The following is a 26,302-nucleotide window of genomic DNA, read 5'->3' on the forward strand; positions in this document are numbered from 1 at the left end:
GATTGACAACTTAACATTGAGAAGTTATGTACCTACCATAACGTTCCATGTTAGTTGTCTTCTCTCGCCTTCTTTCTTGCATCCCACCCACCATCCCCCTAGCCTGGACAGACCGAGAAGATTTCCCTTTCTTTGAAGGGTCCTGATCTTGCACTTTCAGCCAAATACCTTGTCCTAGGGTAACTACAGCTTAGATAGCGATCCTTTCAGGGTTATCCTTTTTCCTCCTCCTCTCCAGATGGAGGACTATATTGCCTAGGTTTTTTTCAGCTACCAAATGAGATCTGGGTAGTTATCGCCTAGCATCATGGGATATAGGGTTGCCTTGAGCCGGTAAAATTAGCTCTCGAGCTTTAGTAAGTGGCCAAGTTGGAGCCGAGGTTCAGCTCCGAACCCATCCAGCAAGAAAGAAGGCGAGAGAAGACAACTAACATGGAACGTTATGGTAGGTACATAACTTCTCATTATATTACAGCTAAAATCTGTTTAATTGAGAGCACAGATGATGTTAAATTAATATTAACTGCATTTTCTGATTTCTTATACTATTTTCTTTTCACTTACAGACCTTATTCAACCCAAATAAAACTGTGGTAAAGATGTTTCTTATGACATACGACTTCAAGGATATGCCTCAGAACCATGTGACCTTCCTGCGTCACAGAATTTTTTTAGTGCCAGTGGAGGAGAATGAAGGTGGAACGTCAGGCCATCAGAACCAAATTGACTGTACAGTACAGAAGAAACGAATACTCTGCTATTTGATGCATCTAAGGTATAAGAAGCTGCCACTGAGTGTAGGCATTAGGTCTTGAATTTATGTTAAATATTTGCTCATTTTGATGGGGGCACTTGAGTTCTCTGATATCATACCATGTTACACCTTTGGAAAGTAGAGTTTCCAAAATCAGGGTAATTTGTTCATAGCTGTACAGGGCTATGCAATTTGCATATGATCACACTAAATGGTCTTCTGGCTTGCTAAGTTGTTCAGAGTTTAACAGAGTTGTCTGACTACTGTCATATGCAGCATTCAGTTATCTTATTATTGCTATTCAAATGTTACTTGGTATTATGAGTAAAGTGGCCGTGTGCCTTACCAGATCACATGAAGTCATTAATGCATTGTGCCGTACAGCAGTGTAAATTTGTTCACTGCTATTCTTAATGTGTAGCTGGCTGACTGAGTTTGGAAGTAGTTTGATTACTTTTTGAGGGTGCCATAGCATGATATTGCAAATTGCTTATGCCTTGCAGAGTATTCACTTGACTTGTTTAGGGTTTTATTATAGCAAGATGAAGTGAGCAGTTTTGTTCCTTGTTTATGCCTGCATTAAATGCTATTGAAAAATGTAGAATTCACAGCTGGGCATGCTGATTGCTAACTGTGGATTTGAGGAGCTATTAAATACTTCTTCAAATGCAAAACCTTATCCTGTTTCTATCCATTCTTATACCAGTACTGGTTCTCGTTGTTGCACTCCAGCTGAGCATTATCTTCTGGTCACCCTTCACTACTGTTACTGTTTTCATTGTCTCCTGTTGCCACTATAGTAACAGCATGGCCTGCACCAGTGACATAGAGAAATAAAGTCTGACTAAGACCCAGGTTCAAATAGTGGCCCAGGTGATTGTCAGAGCAGGCAGGGAATGTAAGTGTGCCAGCCATACGGGAGGAGGCATACATGATCAGGACACACTCACATGGTTTGATTTCCCTGGTGCAGAATATGGAAACAACTGTGCACTGCTGCCGTGGGGGGGGGGGCATCCTTCTGACATCAGCCCCCTTGTGAAAGTTAGAGGAGGTTCAGAGCTGACCCCTATTGTATACTCCATCCTCATGGTGTTATGGGGTGTGCATAGGGATGGAAGAAAAATGCATACACGTCAACAATATGACGCTGCCTAGGATGCCCTGATTTGCTTGTTGGCCCCCAACATAGTCTGAGCAAGTTCAGGGCAGGTGGGAGGATTTGTTATACCTAATGGCAGGGGAGAGCCACTGGGAGCAATCTGATTGTCAGCTGTGAGAGAGGCAAAAACAACCACAAAAAAGCAGAGGTAGCATACAGTGACCCAAGTGCACAGTAGTGGCAGAGATCATGATTAGCCACTTACATCACTTGTGTACAGTGCACCCCTTGAGATGATGCCCATGAAGGGTACACTGTGCCATGCATCCATATGTACATACTGCTATGACTGCTGGTGCTGCTTTGAATTATTTTGATGTCTGATATTTATGCTTTCCTCCAGCTGTGTTTCTGTTGAGTGAGCTGGCCACATGATCCCACACCTTTTCCAAGCCCTTCTATACCTCAAGTCTTTTACTGATTCTACAATATGTTGGTAGTATATTCAGAAATAAACTCCCTGTGCCAGTAGACATGTGGTGCCTGTTGTTCAAATACTGAAATACAGAAGAGGTAAATAACAGAGGTAAATGACATAGACTGCAGTGCTGTGCAGCTAAACTAGGGATGACGGCCAGAAACACATAGTAGCCTGTGTGTTTACATAGCTTGGTATATCATTATGAGCTGTCATTAGTGTTAGTACTATGTACTGTATAACTCATGATCTTAACTTTGGAGTGTTATCCAAGTAGTAATTGATAACTTTTGATTTAGGGTCGTAGTTCATCATCATTACCAAGAGAACTAAGACTTTCAGAGCTTAGTCTAACAGTGAGAATTTTCTCCAGGCTATCAAAGCTCCTCCTTTTACCCATAATCCTGTTGTCATAAGGACTCTATTTACAGATATCTGCAGTCATGTTGAGTTGGCCTTCCTTAAAAAACAGCTCAGGCTGTCTGTGCTATTTATTGGCATATTTCACAAGTTTCTTCTCTTTTGCTTCAGCAGTATTGAGTGTGTTTGAGTGAATTTTCAAATTCAGATCAATCTGTTATTTTATTATGTCAACAATCCTTGTTCTTATTGTTACATTCCATTGCCATTTTGGCATCTATGTTATTAGTAACCTTTTGCAGTCAGTTTTGTTCAGAGCTTGCTGCCTTTACAGCTTAATTTTGGGCAATAGTTACTTAGTACTTTTGTTTTTCTATTGTTTATAAGGTAATGATAGTAGCAGTTTTATTGCCCAATACTCCAGAGAGGTTCCTTACCAAAAGAATATGTGGGTAAGTACAATGTCCTATGCAGACCGCCACAAGGCCCTATCCCTGTATTCTGTCTCCTACAGGCTGTTGAGGGAGATCTATGCCTGGTATACAAGGTATTGTCAGACCCCACTCTGATGGACCTCCTGTAAATCTGCAAAACAAACTAAACCAGAATTACCCATTCTAAAGACTTAAACCTTGCCGCTGATATAAATAGGATATGCTGGAGAGATGGGTATGAACTCCAGAGACTTACCCCTTCTCTGGAACAAGTTCTCCATCCATGTGAAGCAGAGGCCCTCCCTAACCCAATTCAAGTGTAACTTGGACAACTGGATGAGGAATAGAAAATCCATCCCTGGTTTGGCACCTATGTCTCTAATGGACACAAAAAGCCTCTCCCAGGACCCTGCTTGTAAACATTTCACCTCCCAGGCCTCTGCTTACTGTTATCAAGGATACCAGAACTTATTAGAGATTTGTGATGCATAGCCAGGCTTACAAAGGCCCTAGTGGTCATTGGCCTGGTAAACACCTACAAAATGATAGTTTTAGTGTGCCTGCTTTCTGGTATTAATAAGGCAGGTGTGCTGGTATTTTCTAAGTCATGTTCTCACCTTCTGTCTTTTTCTTGTGCAGTTGCAGATCCATTGGCATTTATTTTTAATGGAGAAGAAATCCAAAGAATCCAAAGAGTTTAGAAAATGCAAGTGTTGGGTAAGATCCCTTCGCAGGATTGTGATATAAAATGTTTCAAATTCCTTGGGGAAGAGCATTTCTTAGAGAAATACAGTACTTCAAGTCACCCAGCCTTAAAAGTAGGTGGAACAGACTGGAGGTGAAGAAGCTGAAGTCTACATCTGCTCACCCCCAACTGACTTGAAAATCCCCCATCCCCTGCCATTTTACCTGTTCAGGTAAGCTGCCCTGGACACAGACCAGCCTGTTTCACTATAAGCTCTTAAGATAAGGGTTTCTGCTTCTCACCAGAACTTAATCTAATGATAGAAGCTTTACCTCAGAGCCCTTACCACTCACTCAGTAAGGTCTGTGAAGTCCAAGCATACTCAGTAAATGGCCTAATGAGTGTGGAGCACAGTACAACAGTTACATCCTGGATCTGGATGCAGTACATGTATGTAAAAACTCTGCAGTTAAAAAGGACTTACAACAGTAGGTATGTGATGATAAAACAACAGTTCACTGTCGATAGGTTCCCACATACCTAACTACAGGATCAATTTGCAGAGATGCATTATCAATGTGATAGTTATAAGGGAAGTCATAAGGTTACACTAAGTACATCTTGATATTTAGTTCTTGATATTTAGTTTTAGTCCAGTGTTTTGGCACCAGCTATTTATTCTAGGACAGGGTGGGTGGAAGGGAAAGACACACAGCTGATTGGTCTGGAACTGCCTTAATGGAAATACAAGTCCTGAGTTACCCTGACATATAAGACTTTAATACCAACAGTTAGGATACTTAAATGGTGAAATGTAGTGCAAGTATTAACTGGTATTAGTAATATATGTCCAAACACCTTAGCTAAAACAGAAAATGTAGTGTTAAAATAAACTTTAAAACATCAAGAAATGAAAAAAAATATTGTACTTCCAAGATGCCTGCACACTGATCAGCAGCTTAATTTCAGCTCATCCAGTGTGAAAAAGAAACCGAGAAATAACCGCTAGTGATGTCAACTTGAGCAAAATTCAGTTACTGGTTAGAAAGTACACTACTGGGATCCCAGCAAAGAATAAATTTAGACAGCCTGAAAGAACATCAAACAGAAAAGGTGAAGAGAAAACACTAGCTAGAAGGAATCCTGCAGTTATTCAGCAAAATCAGTTCAAGCTTAAACTTGGTACAAGAGATGGCTTCTGCCGATTTTGAGGAAAAAAAATCAAATATACTCAGGGGTAATTAAAATGAATGAAACTTTGAAGTATATCAAGTCAAATAAAAGGCTGAAAAAAGAGCGGTTTCAAAAAATGGTAGTTGGAAGACAGAGCGTACAGAGAAAACCTGAGATTTTTTGCTGCACCAAAGAAACTGGAAGGAACAGTCTGTATTAATTTTATGAAAGTACAGATAAGCAACTGAACTGGCATTCATCATCAGGATTTGCTAATTGAAATAGCACACTGAGAGTATGCTCCAAACCTAGCCCTGAGAAAGCAGCCAAGGCTTGTATTAGTGAAAATGTAGAAGTATCAGCAGAAAGAGTTGATCCTGACAAAACTGTGGCAGAAGGGAAATGTATTAAAAATTGGCAACAGCTATATGATCTGATATTGTTAATCCTCGTTCATTCCTTATGTATAGGTATCGGTTCCGACCTTGGAACCGAGCCGGCCATTTTCCAAGCTCGCGTCAGCATCAAACTCTCGAGCTAAACTCTTACCCACAACTCCCCTCTCCCTGTTACCTCAGATTTCATTTGCCGCGTAGCCATCCGGTCGTGTCAAGCTACTTCTTATAGGTTCATAGGTTGGTACTAGGCTATCTGCACTGGGGTCTATACAAGCCTAGCTGTAACTATTCCCTGGCTATTTCTTCCCACACTATTTACTTCCCTGGAACCCTGTCTAGCAGGGAAACACTTCTGTAAGTCTCGAACCCCGGACCTTGCACACACTACACAACATGAAATACCACTAAGCCAAGTACAGTCAATTGTTGTTTAATTGCTTTGCAAATTACTTTTCTGTCAGAAAAGTTGATATTTTATTGTCTCTTGCCGTATCGCATCTAGCGTTCATAATTTCCTCAGGTTTTTTCTGTCCTTTACTTACCCTTTTTACCGCAAGGTAATTTCTCCTTACCATCGTTGGTAATCCCTTTCCTTTTCTCTTTCATACCTTCGGGTACTCTCTTGTACCATTGTTGGTACTTTTCTTTTTGTTAATATGGTAGATAAAAAGAGTAGTCTGGGGTTTAAGCGATGTTCTGATTGTGGACACACACTGCCTACTTCTGATGCACATTCTTTGTGTTTATTGTTTGGGAGCTTCCCATTTATCTGTTGAACCTCGTTGTACTATTTGTGAGAATTTTTCTAATAGAACTGTGTTAGAAAGGAAAAACAAGCTGATACTGAAGGGACTTCTAAAATCTCCCTTTTCAGAGGCTGTTTCTGGGTCAGAGGTCTCAACCCCTCCTAAAGCCCATAAGAAAATGGATGTTTCTACTAAGGCTAAATCCTTGCCTTCATCCCCGGCTGGGGACTCTCACCAACCAAAACCTAAAATGGCTAAAGTTTCAGCTCCAGAGCTCACTCATTCAGCCCCAGTGCTTTTGGTGCCCAGACCTTCAGCTTCATTAGTGATTTCGGCTCCGTCCTCTCCTGCAGCCTTCTACATATCGGCACAGAGGGGCTCCTCGGTTCAGACCATTACCACTGTATCGGCACCGACCATTCAGTCAGCGCAGACCTTGACCACGTCGGCTCCGAGATCTTCCTCGGAACCAAGGCCTTTATTGTTGGCTTCAGTTTTGTCGGTTCCACCTTTGGCACTGACAACCACTTTGGCACTGATCACTGTGTCGGTGCAGACAATGACTTCGGCACCGATGACTTCTTCGGTGCAGACTACGGTAGTTCAGTCTTTCTCAACACCGTTGTCCTCGGTGCGGTCAGATGAGATGGGCACCGAGTCTGCCTCTTTTGTGGACAGGTCTGTTTCTCCCTCAGTCACTGTGAGGTCCACTAGAAGTCTGTCTGAACATGATGTGTTGCATCTTATGGACCAGACATTCTTGGCCAGAGGTATGCCACTCCCCAGGAACTATCCTTCCTTGGGAGGTGATCACCCATCTCCAAAGACACCTTCTTATTCTCCTCCTTCATTGCCTTTGAAGTCCATGGATGTAGTGCAGTCATCCCCTTCTGAGGTTCACTTTATGGGTCTCGCTAAGGAACCGCAGTTGCCTTCATGGCAGGAAAGTTTTGCTATGACCCAGGATGTCAGCTGTGACATGCATAGCTTGCTGCTCCACACCCATCCAGGGGCTCCGAGTCGGCAGGCTGAGCCACTTAGGGGAGGAGTGCCCCCTGTCCTAGACATACACTCCTCTCCGGGTGGACCAGCCTTCAAACTGATGGAGAAGGCTGTCGCTGCTGCTGGCGATACTGGACTGACTGTACCTCCGCCCTCCTGTGGTACACTGGTTTCACAATTTGCACCTAGCAGACACGAGGTGCAAGGACCTCAGGACAAATTCCCTCAGGAATCCCCTTTTCCGTTGTCTTCCCCAGCTTCTCCCACTGAGTAGGTCCACAGGAAAAGTTCGGGTAAGAGGAAGCACATGGACTCCACAGAGGAGTCCCTCACCGAACACACAGATTTCGATGACGGGGAAGGCTCCCCTCGGTCACCCTCTGAGGTATCCTTTGGCAATATCCTCGAAATCCTGAAACAGAGAGGTGACTGGCAGCTCTCTAATCCGACCCCTGAGGAATCTGTGTTCCTGCAGGCTTTTTGCGCCCGGCCCCCTACCTCCTGGGTTACTCCACCTGCCGATGAACTTGTCAAGTTCATCGTGCAGCATGCTTGGAAAGCCCCTAATACTGTTGAAGCTATTCCCCAGAGGCCAGATAAGATCTTGTCCCCTCCTGCTTTGGATCCCCATTGGTCCAAAGGTCTTCCTGTAGATGCTTTGGTAGTGGTGGCCGCAACAAAAAAGGATCTGTCAGAAGAAGATAGCCAGACTGTCCATCCGCCTAACAGAGAGTCCCGGGCCGTGGATAGAATAGGGAAGTGCACCTTTGCTTCAGTGACTTTTGCTATCAGGTCCCTGAATTATATGACACATTTTACCAGGCTTCAAAGGGATCTGGTTTCTGAGCTCTCTGAAACCTTGGCTGGTGCAGTGTCTGATGAGGTCCGTGACAAAGTGGCCTCTCAGCTGGCCACCATTGAGTCTATATCTAACTCCTCTATGCGATTGATATCTCACGCATCAGAAGGAGCAGCTAGAGCGGTGGGTTCAGCTGCAGTCTTGAGACAACACATCTGGATGTGCTTGTGCAACTTCATGGAACCTTTTAAGTCTTCCTTTCTTAATGCCCCCATTGAGGTATCCTCGTTGTTTGGGCCCAAAGTTAAAAGCACACTGGCCAGATGTGAACAAGACAGTAAGACCCTTTCTGCCATAGGTGTTCATTATTCTTCCCCTCAACGTGCTTTCTCCCGAAACCAAAAGAGTGGGAAGATATGGTTCAAGAAATCTCAGGGTCCTTTCCGTGACACACAAGCCGAGTTCTCCCCCAGAGGCAGAGGGGGAAAAATCACAGGGAAGATGCTCCTTTTGGGGCAGAGGGGGACAGCGTAACCAGGGTTCCAGGGATTCTTTCCCTGGTCAATCCTACCAGCGCTCCTGAAGAGCGGCCCAATTCCTTTCCTCTGGAGGTGGCTGGGGGACGTTTCTCCTTGTACCCTTCTGCCTGGCTAACCATCACCACTGATTCTTGGGTACAAAGGATCATAACCAGAGGTTATCATATCCCCTTCGATCTTTGTCCCATCCCTTCAAAAAATCTTCCCGATGTTCCACCCAGTCAAAGAGAAGAAGCAGCACTAGAGATAGAAAAGCTGCTAAGAAAAAGAGTCATCCAAATAGTCCCTCCAGACCAGATAGGATCTGGATTCTACTCAAGACTATTTTTGGTGCCAAAGAAAATCGGGGACTGGAGACCAATTTTGGATCTCAGTGTATTGAGCAAGTTTGTGATAGTTCAAAAATTCCAGATGATCACTATACAGTCTATCCCCCCGCTTTTGGAAAAAGACAATTGGATGTGCTCTATAGATCTTCAAGATGCATACTACCACATAAAGGTGGACAGGCCATCAAGAAGATTTATGCTCTTCCGTGCAGGAGCCAGTCACTACCAGTTCAGAGTACTGCCCTTCGGACCCTCTGCAGCCCCCAGAGTGTTCACAAAGTGCTTGGCAGTTGTCACAGCTCACTTGCGACTTCAAGGATTCCAGGTGTTTCCATACCTAGACGACTGGCTCATTTTTGCCCCCAGCAGACATCTACTGGAAAAAGCCCTGGCATACTCTCTCCTCGCTGCTCAAAGGCTAGGCATAACCATAAACTGGAAGAAATCCAATCTCACCCCTTCTCAGTCGACAGAATTTATGGGAGTTATCTTGGACACAATAAACTGCAGAGCTGCTATCCCAGAGTACAGAATTTTAAGGATAAAGCAACAACAAATTCCAATCCTTTCAAAGGAAAATCCATGGCTCACTCAGTTCTACAGCTGTTGGGTTCCATGGCAGCCTCCATCACCATTGTTCCCCTTGCCAGGTTTCACATGAGGCTTCTACAATAGCTACTGCTCACCCAGTGGTATCCTTTTCAGCATCCTCTTTCAGCCATGATTCGAGTAACCCACAGGTGCAAACAGTATTTAAATTGGTGGATGACACACAATCTTTCACAATGGTCTCGCCCCTTTTCCCACCGGCAACCCAAGGCCACAGTGACCACGGACGCCTCTCTGATGGGGTGGGGCGGCTATGTCAGGGACAGACAGTCCAAGGCACTTGGTCCCAACTGGAGGCCCGTCTGCATATAAATGTTCTAGAGCTGAGGGCGGTGCTTCTGGCGTTGCAAGCATTCCATCCCCTGCTGCTGTCTGGGACAATTGCGATTCAATCAGACAACATGGCGGTAGCCTGGTACATCAAAAAGCAAGGTGGAACCAAATCTTACCCCCTATGTGAAGAGGCCATGAGGATATGGCAATGGGCAATGGCTACAAACCGTTTTCTTCTAGCAACACACATTCCCGGGAGTTCCAACGTGATAGCAGACAGACTCAGCAGGTGCATTCTTCAACCTCACGAGTAGTCCCTGAATCCCTTGATAGCGGCGGAGATCTTCCACCACTGGGTCTGTCCTTGCTGCGACCTCTTTGCATCCCGACCAACTACAAATGCAGCAACTACTTCGCCCTGATTCCCCCTCCACAACAGTCACCCAGGGACGTTCTAGTCCACGATTGGCCCTCGGGTCTTCTCTATGTATTTCCGCCCTTTCCTCTCATTCCCCAGTTTCTGAAGAAAGCCCGGCGATTGAAGAGCAAGGTAATCCTTATAGCACCATATTGCCTACGACAGATTTGGTTCCCATTCCTTTGGCCTCAACTACTAGATCGACCATGGATCCTCCATCCAATCCCAGAGTTGATCTCACACCCACAGAACCTGATTCATCCCAACCTGAACAGCCTGAAGCTAATGGCTTGGCTACTCCATTTCCCTTGATTGCCAGGCGGAATGATCTTTCTTTACCTGTACGTGATTTTCTCATTGCTTCTCTTAAGTCTTCCACAAGAATTACTTATCTGAGCAAGTGGAAAAGATTTACCTGTTGGCTGAAAGATAAAAAAGTAGACCCCTTTTCAGCACCAGTGTCGATAATGCTAGACTGTCTGGCCGACCTGTTTCAATCGGGTCTATCGGCCTCTACCATTAGAGTTTATTTGGCTGCAATTTCTAATTTTCATGAGGGTGTCCAAGATTCCTCTCTTATGTCCCATAAATTGTGCAAGACCTTCATAAAAGGTGTGAATCATCTGAAGCCACCTTTTAGAGAACGTATTCAACCATGGGATTTATCATTAGTTCTACAAGCTCTGACAATGGCATCTTTTGAACCAGCCTCTTATTGCAACCTCAAGTATTTGTCATGGAAAACCTTGTTTTTGGTTGCTATTACTTCTGCCAGATGTATTTCTGAACTTCAAGCTTTATGTATCAAAAGTCCATACTTGATTTTTCATAGAGATAGAGTGTCTCTGAGAACTAATCCGTCATTTCTGCCTAAAATGATCTCTGAAATGTCCATTAATCAAGCCATTGAATTGCCAGTTTTCTTTCCCAACCATTCAAACAGAGGAGAGTATTGCTTACATACCTTTGATATACACAGGCAAATCTGTTTTTACCTAAACAGGACTAAACCCTTTCGTAAATCTGACCAGTTATTTTTGGCCTGTTCTGGATCTAGATTAGGATCGGCTGTTGCTAAGGTCACATTAGCCAGATGGTTGAAGGACTATGTGACCTTTATTTACACACAATGTAATATCTCATTGCATACTACCATGAAAGCTCATTCAACAAGGTCTGTGGCAACTTCTGCTGCCTTCCATGCCAGAGCTTCTTTACATGACATCTGTGCAGCTGCAACTTGGGCTACACCTCATACCTTCATCAATCATTACAAATTGGATTTGGCCTCCAGGGGAAGAGCATCTTTTGGTTCTATGGTGCTCAGGAATGTCCTTCCATGAGAGCCTCCCAGGAATAGAGGTAGCTGGGGACTCTGTCCCATACATAAGGAATGAACGAGGATTAACAATATCAGATAAAGAAGTTATGTCTTACCATAACCTTCCATCTGTATTGTTGATCCTCGTTCAGACATTACGACCCTCCCTCCTTCCCCCTCCTGTTGTTTCTAGTGGTTCTCACCATCCAGTTCTCTTAGGTTATTTGACCAGGGGTAGCCTCTACCGTCTTTAACTTGCAAACTCAATCTGAGGTAACAGGGAGAGGGGAATTGTGGGTAAGAGTTTAGCTCGAGAGTTTGAAGCTGACGCGAGCTTGGAAAATGGCTGGCTCGGTTCCGAGGTCAGAACCAATACCCATACGTAATGACTGAACGAGGATCAACAGTACAGATGGAACGTTATGGTAAGACCTAACTTCTTTTTTTGGACTTTACAAGAAAAGGTGGCTGAGAAAGACTGGATTTTTTTATTTTGTTAACCTTATGGGTAGAGTATAAAGCATATGCCCCACTTTGTCATTCATGTTTAGAAGGATGCTGTAAAGGAAAAAAAATAGTTAACTGTAAGTAAAGCAATTTTGTTCTTATTATTTGTATAAAACATTTCTTGATATAAATTGCATGATGTATATATATATATATATATATATATATATATATATATATATATATATATATATACTAAAGCAGTTTTGTATTGTTTGTAGTTAAGGTATTTCAATATGAGGGAGAAACTCTTCAGTGATTACAGATGTTAAATAGTTAAAGATATTAAAGAAAACAAGTATTTTTTTAGTTGTAAGAAATATGGTCTTCACAGTATAACAAGATAAGAAAGGCTGGACAAAAGTAAGTTTAATGTTAATATGTTATGATCTTGAACTGCTGGGGTGGGGGTGGCTTGTAAAAGTGCACTGATTATATTCTGTTATTGTTACAAGGGTGAATATCTAGATTAATGCCCTTGTCTTAAACTATGAACAAGTGTTTCTTGTAAGCAAATAGGCTTGAGAAATAAGACAAAATGGTGAAAGTAATGAAAAATATTAGGTTTCTCACATCTGCAAAGATATTGGCTTATTTTTTCCATTAGCAAATGTTCAGAGGGAGTCAGAACGTTTTCCAGTGCAAGGCAGCTGTACTTTTAGTTCTTAGTAAAATGTACAATGATTCATCATTGCACCTGTATCAATGTAAAAGTAGTCAAACAGTTAATCTTTATTTACTGAGGAAAGTGCAAAATTTAAAGGTACAATGGCAAGCAGTTCTATGAAAAGTAAAGATCTGATGATGTCAATTTTCATTTATATCTTGACATATGGGTTTGTTTCTGACATCGGAACCAACTCAGCCGTTACTACAGCTCATGCTTTCAAATTACTCTTGAGCTTCACCTCTAGCCATAACGCCTGTCTCCCAATTACCTCAGATCTCGTTTGCCATTTTTCTGGACAGACACATTCACTAGAGCTCTCGAGCTTAGTTTTGCTTTTTGAATATTTTTTTTCTTCTATTTTACAAACTTCTTCTTTCTTTCAGTGTTTGTTCTGTTTCACGGTTTCTCTACCCTTTATTTAGTATCATTTTCCCTTTCTGTATGCTCTGGTGTATTCTCTGCTATCATTGTTGATAGCTTTCTTCAGTACATTTCATTGTACTCCTTAACTGTAGTCGTTGATAGTTTCTTTCTTTCCTTTCTCCTCTTTCACAACACACACAAAAAAAAAAAGTCTCCCTTCCTTCTTTCTTTTGTGGTTGAGTGTTTTGCCTATCTCTCTTTTGCACGAGTGTTGTGCGTGCGCGTGCATGTGCGTGCATGTGTGTGTATGTGTGTGTGCGCGCACGCGCTTCCAGCCTGCTTCTTTATTATGGCTGAGAAAACTAAGGCCCCTTCTGGCTTCAAAAAATGCTAGAAGTGCTGCCATAAGATACCTCTGTCAGACTTGCATCTTTTGTGTGTATATTCTTTGGGTCCTGTGCTTTCACAGGAGGATTGCAGTATTTGCAATGGTTTTAGCCATAGGGCTCTTGAGAGGAGGAACAAGCTGATTTTGAAAGGGTTGATTCCATCCTCCTTTGGAGAGGCCATATCTGCTGGAGACAAAAGTATAATAGATATTTCTTCTCCTTCATTGCCCCCTTTGGAGAAGGGCAAAAAGAGGAGTTTTGCCTGTACCATCCTCCCGTTTGGCACTGCCAGCCAAGAAACATAGATCCTCAGCTCCTAAAAGTTCCTCAGAGCCAAAGGACTCTGATTCTAATATTTCAGTTCTGGAAAAATCACTGGCTCCAACCACCATTCCCATGTCAAAACCCTTGATGCCAGTGACTTCGGCACAAGAAGATTTCACTTCTGGTTCTACATAGACTCGAATTACTTCAGTGCAGACTACACAGATAGGGCAAAAGGAAACTGTATCCAGGACTTGTTACTCCCCATCTTTTGAAGCCTTTTTGGGTGAGTTACCCGAGGTTTTTCTGCAAAGACCCAAATCGCCCTCTCTGTCGTCAGTCCATTCCACCAAAAGCACTTGATGTGGAGAGGCTGGTGAATAAAATTTTGTGAGCAAAAGGTTTCACAGGATTTCATTCGGCCTCAGCCGTTGTGGGCTCAGGAGCCAAACCTTCATTCACCCCTCTAACTTTCTCCGAGGCATCAGAGTTTACAGCTCCAAGTCGTCCAATGTCAGTTGTATTGGTTCCAGAGATTTCTGTCTGTTCGAAACCGGTTATTGCTTTGAGTTCTTCAGTTATTTCGGAGCTGGAGACCTCCCAGTGCTGTATCTGTCTTATCCACTCTGAGGGGCTGGAATCGACTCAAATTTTTGCGGAGCCATTCATCCACCTTAGAGCATCAGCACGGTTCAGCTTGGCTTCTGTCTTGGAGGCTGTTTCTTTGGAGCGTGAGTGACCTCAGTTCCAAAGCAGTCTATCTTGGTTCCGGGCTCTCTTACCTTTTTGGGGGGGCAGCCTTTGAGGCAGTGGAGAGGGCCTTGTCTCTTACAGTGACTCAGTCGGCCACTTCCTCCTTGGAGCAGATACCTTCTTCACGCCCAGTTATTCAACCTGTCTCCCCACTGGGGCAGCGAGTGCTGAAACCTCAGGAATCTCAGATACAGATTCTGTTATCTTCTGATACCTCCCCATATTATCTCCCTGAGGAGGTTCCTCAGAAGAAGTGCAAGAGGAAGCACTTAGATTCCCTACAGTAATTGATCATGGAAGACACTGATTTTTGATGAAGGGGAAGGGTCCCCAAGGTCACCCCCTGAAGATGTCTCCTTTAGAGACATCCTAGAAATTTTGAAATGGAGGGGTGACTGGAAGTCCCAAAACCCTTCCTCTGAGGAATCAGTTTACCTGCAGGGTTTTGGTACTTGACCATTTATCTCTTGTGTGATTCTGCCCACTGACAAACTCATCCAGTTGATTTATCAGCGGTTGTGGAAGGCTCCGGATACTACTGAAACCATCCCCAAGAGACCGGACAAAATTTTATCTGCACCTTAGGATAAGCAGTTCTACGCTAAAGGTTTAGCATTAGGTGCCATGGTTGTAGTAGCCACCACGAAAAATGAACTTGCTGAGGAGAGTTCATCTATCTATCCACCCAAACAGAGAATCTCAGGTGATGGATAGATTTGGGAAGTAAGTATATGCTTCATCGACCTTTGCCTTAGTCCTTTGAATTTCCAGGCACATTTCACCAGACTTCAAAGGAGTTATCTGATACCCTGGCAGGAGCTGTTACTTAGGGAGTCCAAGAGAAGGTTGCTTCCCAGTTGGCCACCCTGGAGTCTGTGTCAAACTCGTCCATGAGGCTTATTGCGCATGCAACCATAGGGACCTCCAGAGCAGTAGGTTCAGGTATAACCATAAGGAGACACACCTGGATGTGCCTATGTGACTTTGCGGAACCATTTAAGTCTTCATTCATCAATGCACCTTTTGACAGATCATCTTTGTTTGGCCCAAAAGTCAGAGAGACTTTATCCAGGTGTGAGAAGAATGCTAAGACCCTTTCTGCTGTGGGCATAGATTTTTCCACCCCACTCCACCCCAGCGATCCTTTCCTAGGAATCAAAGGAGCAGTGGAAAGATGTGGTTCAAAAAATCGTAAGGGCCTTTCCAGGACACACATGGAGGCAGTTCCCCCAGGGGCAGAGAGGGGAACTGCAATGGAAGATGCCACCCATGCTGCAGAGGTGGCCTGCAGAACCAGGGCTTCAGGGCTCCTTTCTGGGTAAGCCCTTTCAGCATTCCTGAAAGGAGGCCCAATTGTCTTGCTCTGGAGGCAGTCGTGAGATGCTTATCCTTGCATCAAAACACCTGGCTAAATAACAGATTCTTGAGTGGAACAGGTTGTATCCAGAGGTTATACCATACCCTTTGCCCAACTTTCCCCATATGCAAAAAAATCTCAGATATTCCACCCAGACAAAGGGAACCAGCAGTTCTAGAAATTCAAAAACTGCTAGACAAAAGAATCATCCAAGAAGTACCAGCAGACCAGAGAGGATCCGGAATTTACTCAAGATTCTTTTTAATGCCAAAAAAAAATGGGACTGGAGACCAGTTTTGGATCTCAGTGTATTAGACAAATCAGTTTGACAAACGAAATTCCAGATGGTCATAGTACAGTTCATTCTTTCATTTTTAGGAAAGGACAACCAAATGTGCTCGACAGATCTTCAGGATGCTTATTACCATATACAAATGGGCAAGCACTCCAGAAAGTTTCGCTGCTTCTGGCTGGGAGCCAGTCATTACCAATTCAGGGCACTACACTTTGGTCTTACCACAGCCCCCAGAGTGTTCACCAAATGTATGGCAGTGGTAGCAGCTCACTTGAGACTGCAAGGATTCTGGGTGTTTCTGTACTTGGACGACTGGCTCATTACCGCTCCGACCAGGCATCAACTGATAGACGCAAGAGATTATGTTGTCCAGACCTGTGCATACTTAGGAATAACTATCAACCAAGAAAAATCTCAACTCTCCAACCAAAGTTTAGAATTTATAGGGACATTGCTGAATACACCAACAACCATAGCATCCCTTCCCCAAGTGAGACTTCAAAAAATCAGAAACCAACTGAAAACAAATTATACACAGGAAGAAGGTTTAGGCACCTCTTTTCTGATGACATGTTCTAAGTTCTGCATGAGGCCAGGATATCCACTACAAAAAAATCATACCTGTCTGGTGCCTGTCTTGCCATCAAGATCTCCTTTTGGTGGAGCCTCCTCTGGTTCTCTCTTACTTGTGTGATCTGCTCCATGCTGGGGTGACATATTTTTCAATTAAAGCTCACCTTTCAGCATTTTTTGCTTTGAATCTTCCCTTGACCTCTTGGTTTGAGGTCATGCAATTTCTTAAAGGCATCCTTCATATCAAGCCTTGCAGGAAGCCTATTCTGCCTTCTTTGGACATTAATTCTGTACTTGAAAAATTGACTCAGGCTCCTTTTGAACCTGCTAGTTCAGCTGCAACAGTGTACTTGGAAGACTGCTTTTCTGTTGGCTCTTACTTCAGCTAAGAGTGAGTATGAACTTCAGGCTCTCATCTATTGCTCCTTTCTTAGTTTTCACAAAGACAGGGTATTTCTTCAAAATAATTCTTCTTTTGTGGTCATGGTGGTTAATGAGCTGTCCCTTAGTCAGTTTATTCATGATGTCCTTCAAGAATGCAACTGCAGTCATAACATGTGGGTTGTCCTGCCTCAGGCAGCCCTCGGTCGGCCGGATTCCAAAGTCTGGGTCCGACGTCGACTGATGTCGCATTTCTCTCCGACGTCAGAGCGGCTGGAGTATATAAGCATCAGCTGACGCCATTTTCTTCAGTCTTTCTTGCTGCGCGGTGCCTGAAGCAGAAGCGGTTCGCAAGTGCCGGTCGGTCAGCTCCTGTATTCTACGATATCGAAGTCATCAAAAAAGCTAAGTACCCCGTTGGGGACCTTTTCTTGCCTCAGCCGATGTCAGAAATTACTGAAAAAGTTAACAATTGTCTTTTTTGTGGTAAACAAATACCTCATAAGGATTTCCACTCTTACTGCCTCCCTTGCCTGGGCCCAGACCACGACGTCTCGGCCTGTGTAGCCTGTGCTCGCTTCAACAAGCGCACTCTCAGGCGCCGGGCGGACTTCGCTGAAGATTTTTTCGGCGATAAATTTGCTTACACCATGCTGTCGGATGTTCCGACATCGCAAACTCCTAAAAAACAAAAAGACCGGGACCGACATTCTCGGCCCGCGTCTACCACCGACTCCACGCCAAAACCTAGCGCGAGTGCTCCGGTTCCCTCTGAGACGGTCTCTCCACCGCTCCGAACCGAAGACACCGCATTACCGACGACTCCGATTCCAGACATTACTCCGACTCCAGTTATAGATTTTCCTCCGGATACCGAAACCGAGGAAATGCCCGAGACCATTGCTGTGGACAAGGTCACTCCGGCACGTGGAGCTGCCAGGCCTCCTATGGCCATGTCTATTAAGGCCTACACTAGGGCTAAGGCAGCCAGCAAAACAAAGCATATTACTGCTAAGTCCTTACCTCAGCCGACTCCGGAGACACAAATTATGTCCATGGCTGCTGATTTAATTTCCATGATTAGAGGTTCACAGGCCCATCCTGAGAGAGCATCCCAGCCTCCTCCTGATAAAAGGCCCCGGGTTGAACCCTCTGACCCTACTCCTTCAGATGAAGACTCTGAGGGCTCTGTCCACTCTGATAGCAAGGAAGAGCTCTTCCAGTCCTATGAGGACTCGGATGCAGAAGATTCCATCCCTTCGGCCTCCCCTCCTGAGGATATTTCTTTTGGGGAAGTTCTGCACACCATGAGGGAACATTTCAAGTGGCAAGGACAGGAATATTCTGATTCTAGGAAACGCCTTAGGACTTTCCTTAAGAAGCCTCAGCACAGGCCCTTAGCTATTCCTCCTGTACTTGATGTTCTGGATGATTTGTATTCTGACTCTAGTGCTACCCCTGATTCTCTTCCTCCTGCTCCAGCCAAGCCAGACAGGTATTACAGGGTCCCTGAAACTCATTCCCATTTATTCAGGGCCCATACTGCTGATTTGGAAACTATTTCACAGGGGCCTAAGGGAGTTTCAGCCTCCACCTCAAAAAATCATTTGCCCTCCAACAGGGAAGCGAGGTCATTAGAGAGATGGGGTAAAAAGGTTTACACATCCACTACCTTATCTATGAGAGCTTTAAATTGCCTTTTTCATATGTTACAATATCAGGATTATCTCTTAGAAGATTTACAAAAAACATTAGCTTCTCCTGATCCTTTAGACAGGAAGACTTTGCAGGAAGCTGTACATAACACTCAGCAAGTAAGCAATCACTTCCTGCAGTGTGGATATGATGCACTGGAGGCTTCATGTAGGGCAGCTATGACAGGGGCAGTGATTCGTAGACATGCTTGGTTAAAAGATCAACCTCTACCAGATCATGTAAAAGCAAAGCTTCTGGATGCTCCTTCGGAAAAGAACAAGCTTTTTGGCGCAAATGCTAAGGATGTCTTAAAGACCATCGAAGAAAAAGCAAAATCAGTTCAGACTGTGAAAGATTTCCTCCAGGTTCAACCCCCCAGTTTCAGTAGGAATTGGCCTTCAAAAAACTGGTCCTTTCCTAATCCAGAAAAGTTTCAAAGGGGTAGGAACAGACGTGGCCGTGGAAGAGGCCAATACAGAGGCCCTTACAGGGGACGACAATGGCAGCCAGGAAACCAAAGAAGTGATGCAGGGGCTTCACCTGCCCAACAACCACAAACTCAATGACTTTCTTCTACTACCGCCTACCAGGGAACAACTAGAAGCTCCCTTGGGCGGGAAATTATCTCTGTTTGCAGAAAACTGGCACAGACTGACAAAGGACAAATGGATTTTGGACATTATAGACCGAGGGTACAGGTTTCATTTTCATACCTTACCAAGAAAACAAGGCATGCCAAACCTACCACAAAATCAGAGGGCAGAGGCTATCAAGCAAATCACTCTGCTGACTCGAATGAAAGCAATAGAAAGAGTTCCACAACAAGAACAAGACCAAGGGTTTTACTCAAGACTGTTCCTTGTTCCAAGAAAAGAATCTCAATGGAGACCAATACTGGACTTGTCCGCATTAAACACCTTTCTCATAGTACCAAAGTTCAAAATGCTGACTCTACAGCAGCTCCTTCCCATGCTGGGCAAGGAGTCGTGGCTGATTACTCTGGACCTCAAGGAGGCATACCTACATGTCCCTATCAGACACAGCTGCAGAAGATACCTCAGATTTCTTGCAGGGCCAGAGCATTATCAATTCTCAGCATTGCCATTTGGCTTATCTACTGCCCAGAGTATTTACAAAATGCCTGGCTTCAGTGATTGCTCATTGCAGGCTCCAGGGAATACAAATTTACCCGTACCTGGACGACTGCCTCATGCAAGCGGATGACAAATTGATGTTGACAAAAAACCTGGATTATGTCATACGATTACTTCAAGCTCTGGGATACACAGTCAACTTCCAAAAGTCAAGACTGCAGCCATCCCAGCAAATAATCTTCTTAGGAGCCAAACTAGACACAGCTTCTCAGATGGCTTACCTGACAGAAGACAAGCAAGAGAAATTAACTCATTACTTTAAAGGTTTAGCAAAACTCACCCAGATGACTGCAAGGAGATTCCTACAGGCCCTGGGTTACATGGCATCCTGCATTCTACTGGTTCCATTAGCAAAACTACACATGAGAAAGCTTCAATGGTACGTAAAAAGCATTTGGTCTCAACACAGCAACAACTTGGAGACAATCATACCACTCATTCCATGCCTACAAAAGGAATTCCTATGGTGGGCCTCGGTGAGCCAGGAAAACACAGGTATGTCATTCAAAAAACCACAGATAACACAGACCATGACTACAGACGCCTCAGACCTTGGATGGGGGGCGCACATGGAAGGCAGGTGTATACAAGGACAATGGTCTCCAAAGGAAACACATCTGCATATAAACCAAAAGGAAATGCTGGCAGTGATGCATGCCATCGAGGCTTTTCAACACCAACTCCAGCAAGGCCATTTAATGATACGGACAGACAACACCACTGTATTGTGGTACATAAACAAGCAGGGGGGCACCCACTCTTATCCCCTTTGCAGACTGACAATGCAGCTTTGGGAGAAATCACTGAGCCTAAACATCCAGTTACAATCCCAGTTTGTTCCAGGAAAAGACAATGTGTTGGCGGACAGCCTAAGCAGGAATTTCACAGATCCACACGAGTGGAGGTTACATCCGAAGGCCTTCAGACAACTCACTTCAACATGGGGCAAGCCAGAAGTGGACCTTTTTGCCTCTCACCTCAACCATCTTCTACCAAAATTTTGCACAAGGACATATCATCCAAAAGCTTGGAAAATAGATGCCCTCTCATTCAACTGGAACTGCCAAGCAATCTATGCATTCCCACCTCTACCACTGATGACCTCAGTATTACTAAAGATCAAAGCAGAGAAGCCCAAGGGAATCATAATAGCTCCGGATTGGCCAAGACAACACTGGCACCCACTACTACGGAGCATATGTCACACCAGGAGGCGGGCCCTCCCTCAGTGGCCTCTACTTTTGACTCAACACAATTTCGAAACACTGCATCCAAATCTTCAGACATTGCAACTAACAGCCTGGGAGATCCCATAAATAACTTCAGCTTATCTCTCTCCAAGGAAGTTCAGCGGATACTAACAGAGGCTCGAAGACCATCCACCAGAAAGGTTTACTTAGCAAAGTGGAAAAGATTTAGCAATTGGAATACCAGCAAGGGACATGATGCATCATTGTTGAACATCCCACTCATCTTGGAATATTTGGCAGATATGTTAAAGAATGGCCTCTCATATTCTTCCATAAAGATACATGCATCTGCTATTTCAGCTAGATACAACACTGATCCTCCTGATGTTATGTGATCCTATCTCGCCTACATTCTGAATGATGGGTTCGGAGCCGATCCCTCGGCTCCGACTCGGCACGCTTATGCCAAAGAGCGAAGTCTCTTATTGGCTGAGCTTACTATATCCCAGGATGCACCACTGCCAGTCCCCCAGATCTCGTTTGCCGCTTCCACTGCAAAGACGTGGTCTCGAGCTGGCTGGGCTGAGTAGCTTTTATTAACTACTTTTTCTGTCAGTTTTTTGCTCTTTTATATCACAAAAGCCGTTTTAACGGCTATCGCTGCCTTTGTGTACGTTTGAGTTGTGAAATTGTTGTGTGTGATTGGGTTGAGTTTGTTTCGGCCCCCCTTACAATCCAGGGCCTTTTCGGTCAACCTTTGTAACTGAAGCTTTTAGTGGTTTAAAGTTCCCGGTCATTACAGCTAAGGTTGTGTTTTACACTATTACTGTAAGCCTTGGGTTTTTTGTCACAAGCGAATCTATAGTTGTTAAATTTCCTGTCAGAAATTGTTTAACATCATGTCTCAAACCCCTAGGCCTTCGGGCTTTAAAAAATGTTCTAAATGTGCTTTTAAGATGTCTGTTACTGATGACCATCTACTTTGTGTATATTGTTTAGGGGCAAAGCACTTGCAGGAGTCATGCAGCGTATGTCACGCTTTTTCCTCAAGGGTCCTCCAGGAGAGGAAAAATAAATTGATTCTCAAGGGGTTAATTAAACCCTCTTTTGAAGAAGCCTTGTCTTCCTCTCCGGCTCCTGCCAAAAAGAAAAGGGCTTCGGTTCCGACCAGTCCGTCGGATCCGACTGCCAAGAGACCTAGGCAGGCCTCTCCTTCGCCTCAAAGACTTCGGAGCCGAGGTCGAACGGTCTGCCTCGATCCCTCCAGTATCGACTCCTCGTTCGGAGCCGATGGCTGGGGCATCGAGAGGCGGGTCACCTTCGACGGCTCCACTGCTCTCGGAGCCGACAAGGGTCGCCCGCTCAGACACTTCCTCCTCGGCCGAAGTCTACCTCGGCACCGATGGAATCTGGTGTGTGTTTCCTCGGCCCGATTCTCATCGAGTCGCCGAGCCGGTCCCCTAGTCCCTTGGGGCCGGGAGAGGTCTTCTCGAACCCGTTCTGTTTCCTCTCGGTCTTGAGAATGTCGGATTCTGATATAGACAGGGTGCTCCAAAGACTGTTCCAGTCCCCAGTCTTCCAAAATTTGTTTCGTTCCGACCCAGTTGGCTTCGGAGCCGATGACCATGACCCACCCCATTGCCATTCCTCCTCCGACTGCTTCGCTCCGTGGAGCAGGTGCTCTTGGAGCCGGTGGAGATCTCAGGGTCGGCTCCGACCCTTACTCCAACCCGGCCCTCGGGTCCGAGTTTGGTACGCTGACTTCTTCGGCTGGACCCGAGGGTGATGTTTGGGACCTATGCTTTCGGTTCGAGCCTCCCTCTCGGTGCTGCTGCGGGACTTCCGTCTACCATCATGGCTCGAGACCGGACACTCCCAGGATTCTGGGGTCCGGCTTTCAGGGCCATGAGGAGTGCCTTGGCCAAATCCTCTTCGCCATCTCTCCGGTTTACCAGCACCTTCCCTGGGCGTGGAGACTGGGTCTTTGGCAGTTCCCCTGTCCGTAGCCAGCGGAGCCCCGAGGCCTGAAGAGATCGTGCAAGAGGAAGCACGTGGACTCCCCCGAGTCTATTACATCGGACACTGATATGGATGATGCGGAGGGTCCCCTAAGTCGCCCTCGGATGATGTCTCTTTGCAGACATCTTAGAGATCCTCAAACAACGAGGCTGGATATCCAAACCCCTCTGCGGACGAATCAGTGCTCCTCAAGGCCTTTGGGGCTCAGCCTCCGCCTCCTGGGTGTCTCCGCCTTGACGAGCTTCTGGATTTAGTTTGTCAAGGGCGGGAACATCCGGATACCGTGGAACCAGTCCCTTCTCGTCCAAACAAATTTTTATCTGCTCCCCGAGAAGGAGTTCCTTACTAAAGGCGTGGCTGTAGATGCCATGGTGGTGGCATCTGCTACACAACAGGACGTGGCAGAGGCTTCAACGTCCATCCATCCTCCTAATAAGGAGTCTAGGAGTATGGATAGGTACGGAAGCGCACCCTGACTTCAGCGGCCTTTACCTTAAGGTCTCTGAATTATTTGGCACATTTTACCAGGCTTCAGAGGGATCTGGTCAAGGAGTTGTCAGATTCCTCTCTGGTAACCTACCTGAGCAGCTAGCCCAGTCCGTTAGCTCTCAGTTGGCTATCCTTACGTCAATTGCTAACTCGTCCATGAGGCTCATTTCCTATGCGGCCGAAGGCGGGTAGAGCGGCAGGCACAGGCGTGGCTCTACGTAGACAAGCCTGGCTCCGCTTGTGTCAGTTCTTGGAGGCCTTCAAGTCTTCCTTCGCCGACGCTCCCTTTGATGGGTCCTCATTGTTTGGACCCAAGGTGAAAGACACCCTTACCCGCTGTGAGCAAGAGGGAAAACGTTATCTGCCGTAGGGGCCGTTATTCCACTCCCTTCGGCCTTACCCCAAGGCCAAAGGAGGGGAAAATGTGGTTCGAAAATCTCGCAAGTTTTTCTCCCAACAGCAGGAAGATTCCCGTCCAGAGGCAGAGGGCGGGAAATTTTTCAGGGAGACGCCGTCCCAGAGGCGGCAGAGGGCCCCGCAATTCTGGAGACCGCGAGTCCTTTCGTGGCTCTTCAGCCTCCCACACGACATGAGGGATTGCCCGGCTGTGCTGCTCGAGCCAGTCGGGTGTCGCTTTGCCAAGCACCTAAAAGCCTGGGAGTCAATCACTCAGGACAGATGGGTGCTTCGATAATTGCCGGAGGTTACACCATCCCATTCAAATACTCACCCCTCCGTCCAAGAGAATCCCGGACCCACCACCCAGTCAAAGGGAAATAGCAGCCGCAGAAGCTTTAAAGCTGCTAGAAAAAGGAGTCATCCAACCGTCCCCACAGACCAGATCGGATCAGGAAATTACTCCAGGTTCTTTTAGTGCCAAAAGACAGGGGACCTGAGACCAATATTGGATCTCAGCAGACTGAACCAATCCGTCTCAAATCCAAATTCGAATGGTCACGTTGCAATCCATTCTCCGTTGTTGGAGAAGGATGTTTGGATGTGCTCCATAGACCTCAAGGACGCCTATTATCACATACCGATACATCAGGCGTCCAGAAGGTATCTGCGCTTCAGCCTGGGAGTCAGTCATTACCAATTTTGTGCTGCCCTTTGGTCTCACCACAGCCCCAGGGTGTTCACCAAGTGTTTGGCAGTAGTGACAGCTCACCTGAGGAGTCTTGGATTCCAAGTGTTTCCCTATCTCGACGACTGGCTCCTGACTGCCACCACCAGGCATCTACTAATGGACAACCTCAAAGCCACCATCTCTCTGGGTGTTTCCCTAGGGATTACATTCAATTGGTCAAAGTCTGTCTTGCTGCCCTCTCAGCGCATAAAGTTTATAGGAGCAGAGATAGACTCAAGATTGTTGCGTCTTTCTTCCTGCCGAAAGGATCCGAACTTTACAGGGCCAAGTTCAAGCTCTGATCTCGAGATCCAAAGCCCCAGCCAGGATGGTCCTACAGGTTCTAGGCTCAATGTCTGCCACGGTACTTTTAGTTCCTCTAGCAAGGTTACACATGAGGATTCTTCAGTGGCTCTTGTCAACTCAATGGTCCTTTCAGGATCTTCCCTCAATCACCACATCATGATTACGGAAATATGCAAAGGGACCTTCGCTGGTGGCTTCAAACATCCAACTTGGATCAGGGAAAACCCTTTGTTCTCCCCTCCAGTGGTTACCCTGACGACAGATGCCTCCCAGATAGGGTGGGGGGCATTGTCTGGGCAGGCTAGTTCAGGGCTCCTGGCTTCGGACGAAGCTCTTCTCCACATCAACGTGTTGGAAATGAGGGCTGTACTTCTATCCCTACAGGCCTTACACAAGTTTCTTCCTCAGGGCATCATCGCCATCCACACAGACAACATGTCGGTGGTTTGGTATCTGAACAAACAAGGAGGGACCAGATCGTATCCCTTTGCAGAGAGGCCATGAGAGTGTGGGAATGGGCTGTAGCTACCAACCGCTTCTTGGTAGCGACCCACATCCCGGAAAGTCAAATATATTGGCGGACAAATTAAGCAGGACAATTCTCTCTCCTCACGAATGGTCTCTAAACCACAGTAGCAGCCCAGGTTTTCAAGAGATGGGGGACGCCATGCTGCGACCTATTTGCAACTCCACAAAACACCAAGTGCCAAAGGTTCTTCTCCTTGATTCCACATCAGGAAGTACCAGCCATGGATGCTCTAGCACAACCTTGGCCAACAGGGCTACTTTATGCCTTTCCTCCAATACCACTCCTTCCCAAAGTTATTCAAAAAGCTTCTCAACTAGGGTCTTCAATGATTCTGATTGCCCCATACTGGCCTCGTCAGATATGGTTTCCTTACCTAAAAAAGCATGCAGCGGACGATCCGTGGACCTTAGACCTGATCCCGGATTTGCTAATCCATCAGTCGGGACATTGGCATCAGTCCCTTCAATCTCTGAAATTGACAGCTTGGCTCCTCCACTTCCAACCTTAGTTAGAAGTCACACACTAGACCCGAAGTTGTTCACATTTTATATTCGCCCACAAACCCACCACTAACAAATTGTACCTCAGTAAGTGGAAGAGGTTTGCTATCTGGGCTCAACTCAAGGGCTTAGACCCTATCACTGCTCCTGTCCCAGAGGTTTTGAAATTCTTAACATCCCTGTTTAATCAGGGATCTTCTGTCTCAACTATTAAAGTTCAACTAGCTGCTATCTCTAAGTTCCATGAATCCACGGATCCTCCTTTGATGAGCAGCAGACTATGCAAAACATTCATTAAAGGTGCGAGTCTGTTAAGACCACC

At 45.5% G+C, this 26,302-nt stretch overlaps 1 protein-coding gene across 1 annotated transcript in view; it reads left to right on the forward strand.

Annotated features, from left to right (window-relative positions):
• FAM214B (family with sequence similarity 214 member B) overlaps positions 1 to 26,302 on the forward strand; it is a 2,663,862-nt gene that overhangs the window by 2,605,843 nt on the left and 31,717 nt on the right. Inside the window, exon 15 of the mRNA XM_044077337.1 lies at positions 567 to 775. Coding sequence (XP_043933272.1) covers positions 567 to 775 — 209 coding nt within the window. The remainder of the gene's footprint in view (positions 1 to 566; positions 776 to 26,302) is intronic.

The sequence above is a fragment of the Protopterus annectens genome, chromosome 1.part1, assembly GCF_019279795.1.
Source record: "Protopterus annectens isolate FY-2018-M chromosome 1.part1, PAN1.0, whole genome shotgun sequence".
Taxonomy (NCBI): Eukaryota; Metazoa; Chordata; order Ceratodontiformes; family Protopteridae; genus Protopterus; species Protopterus annectens.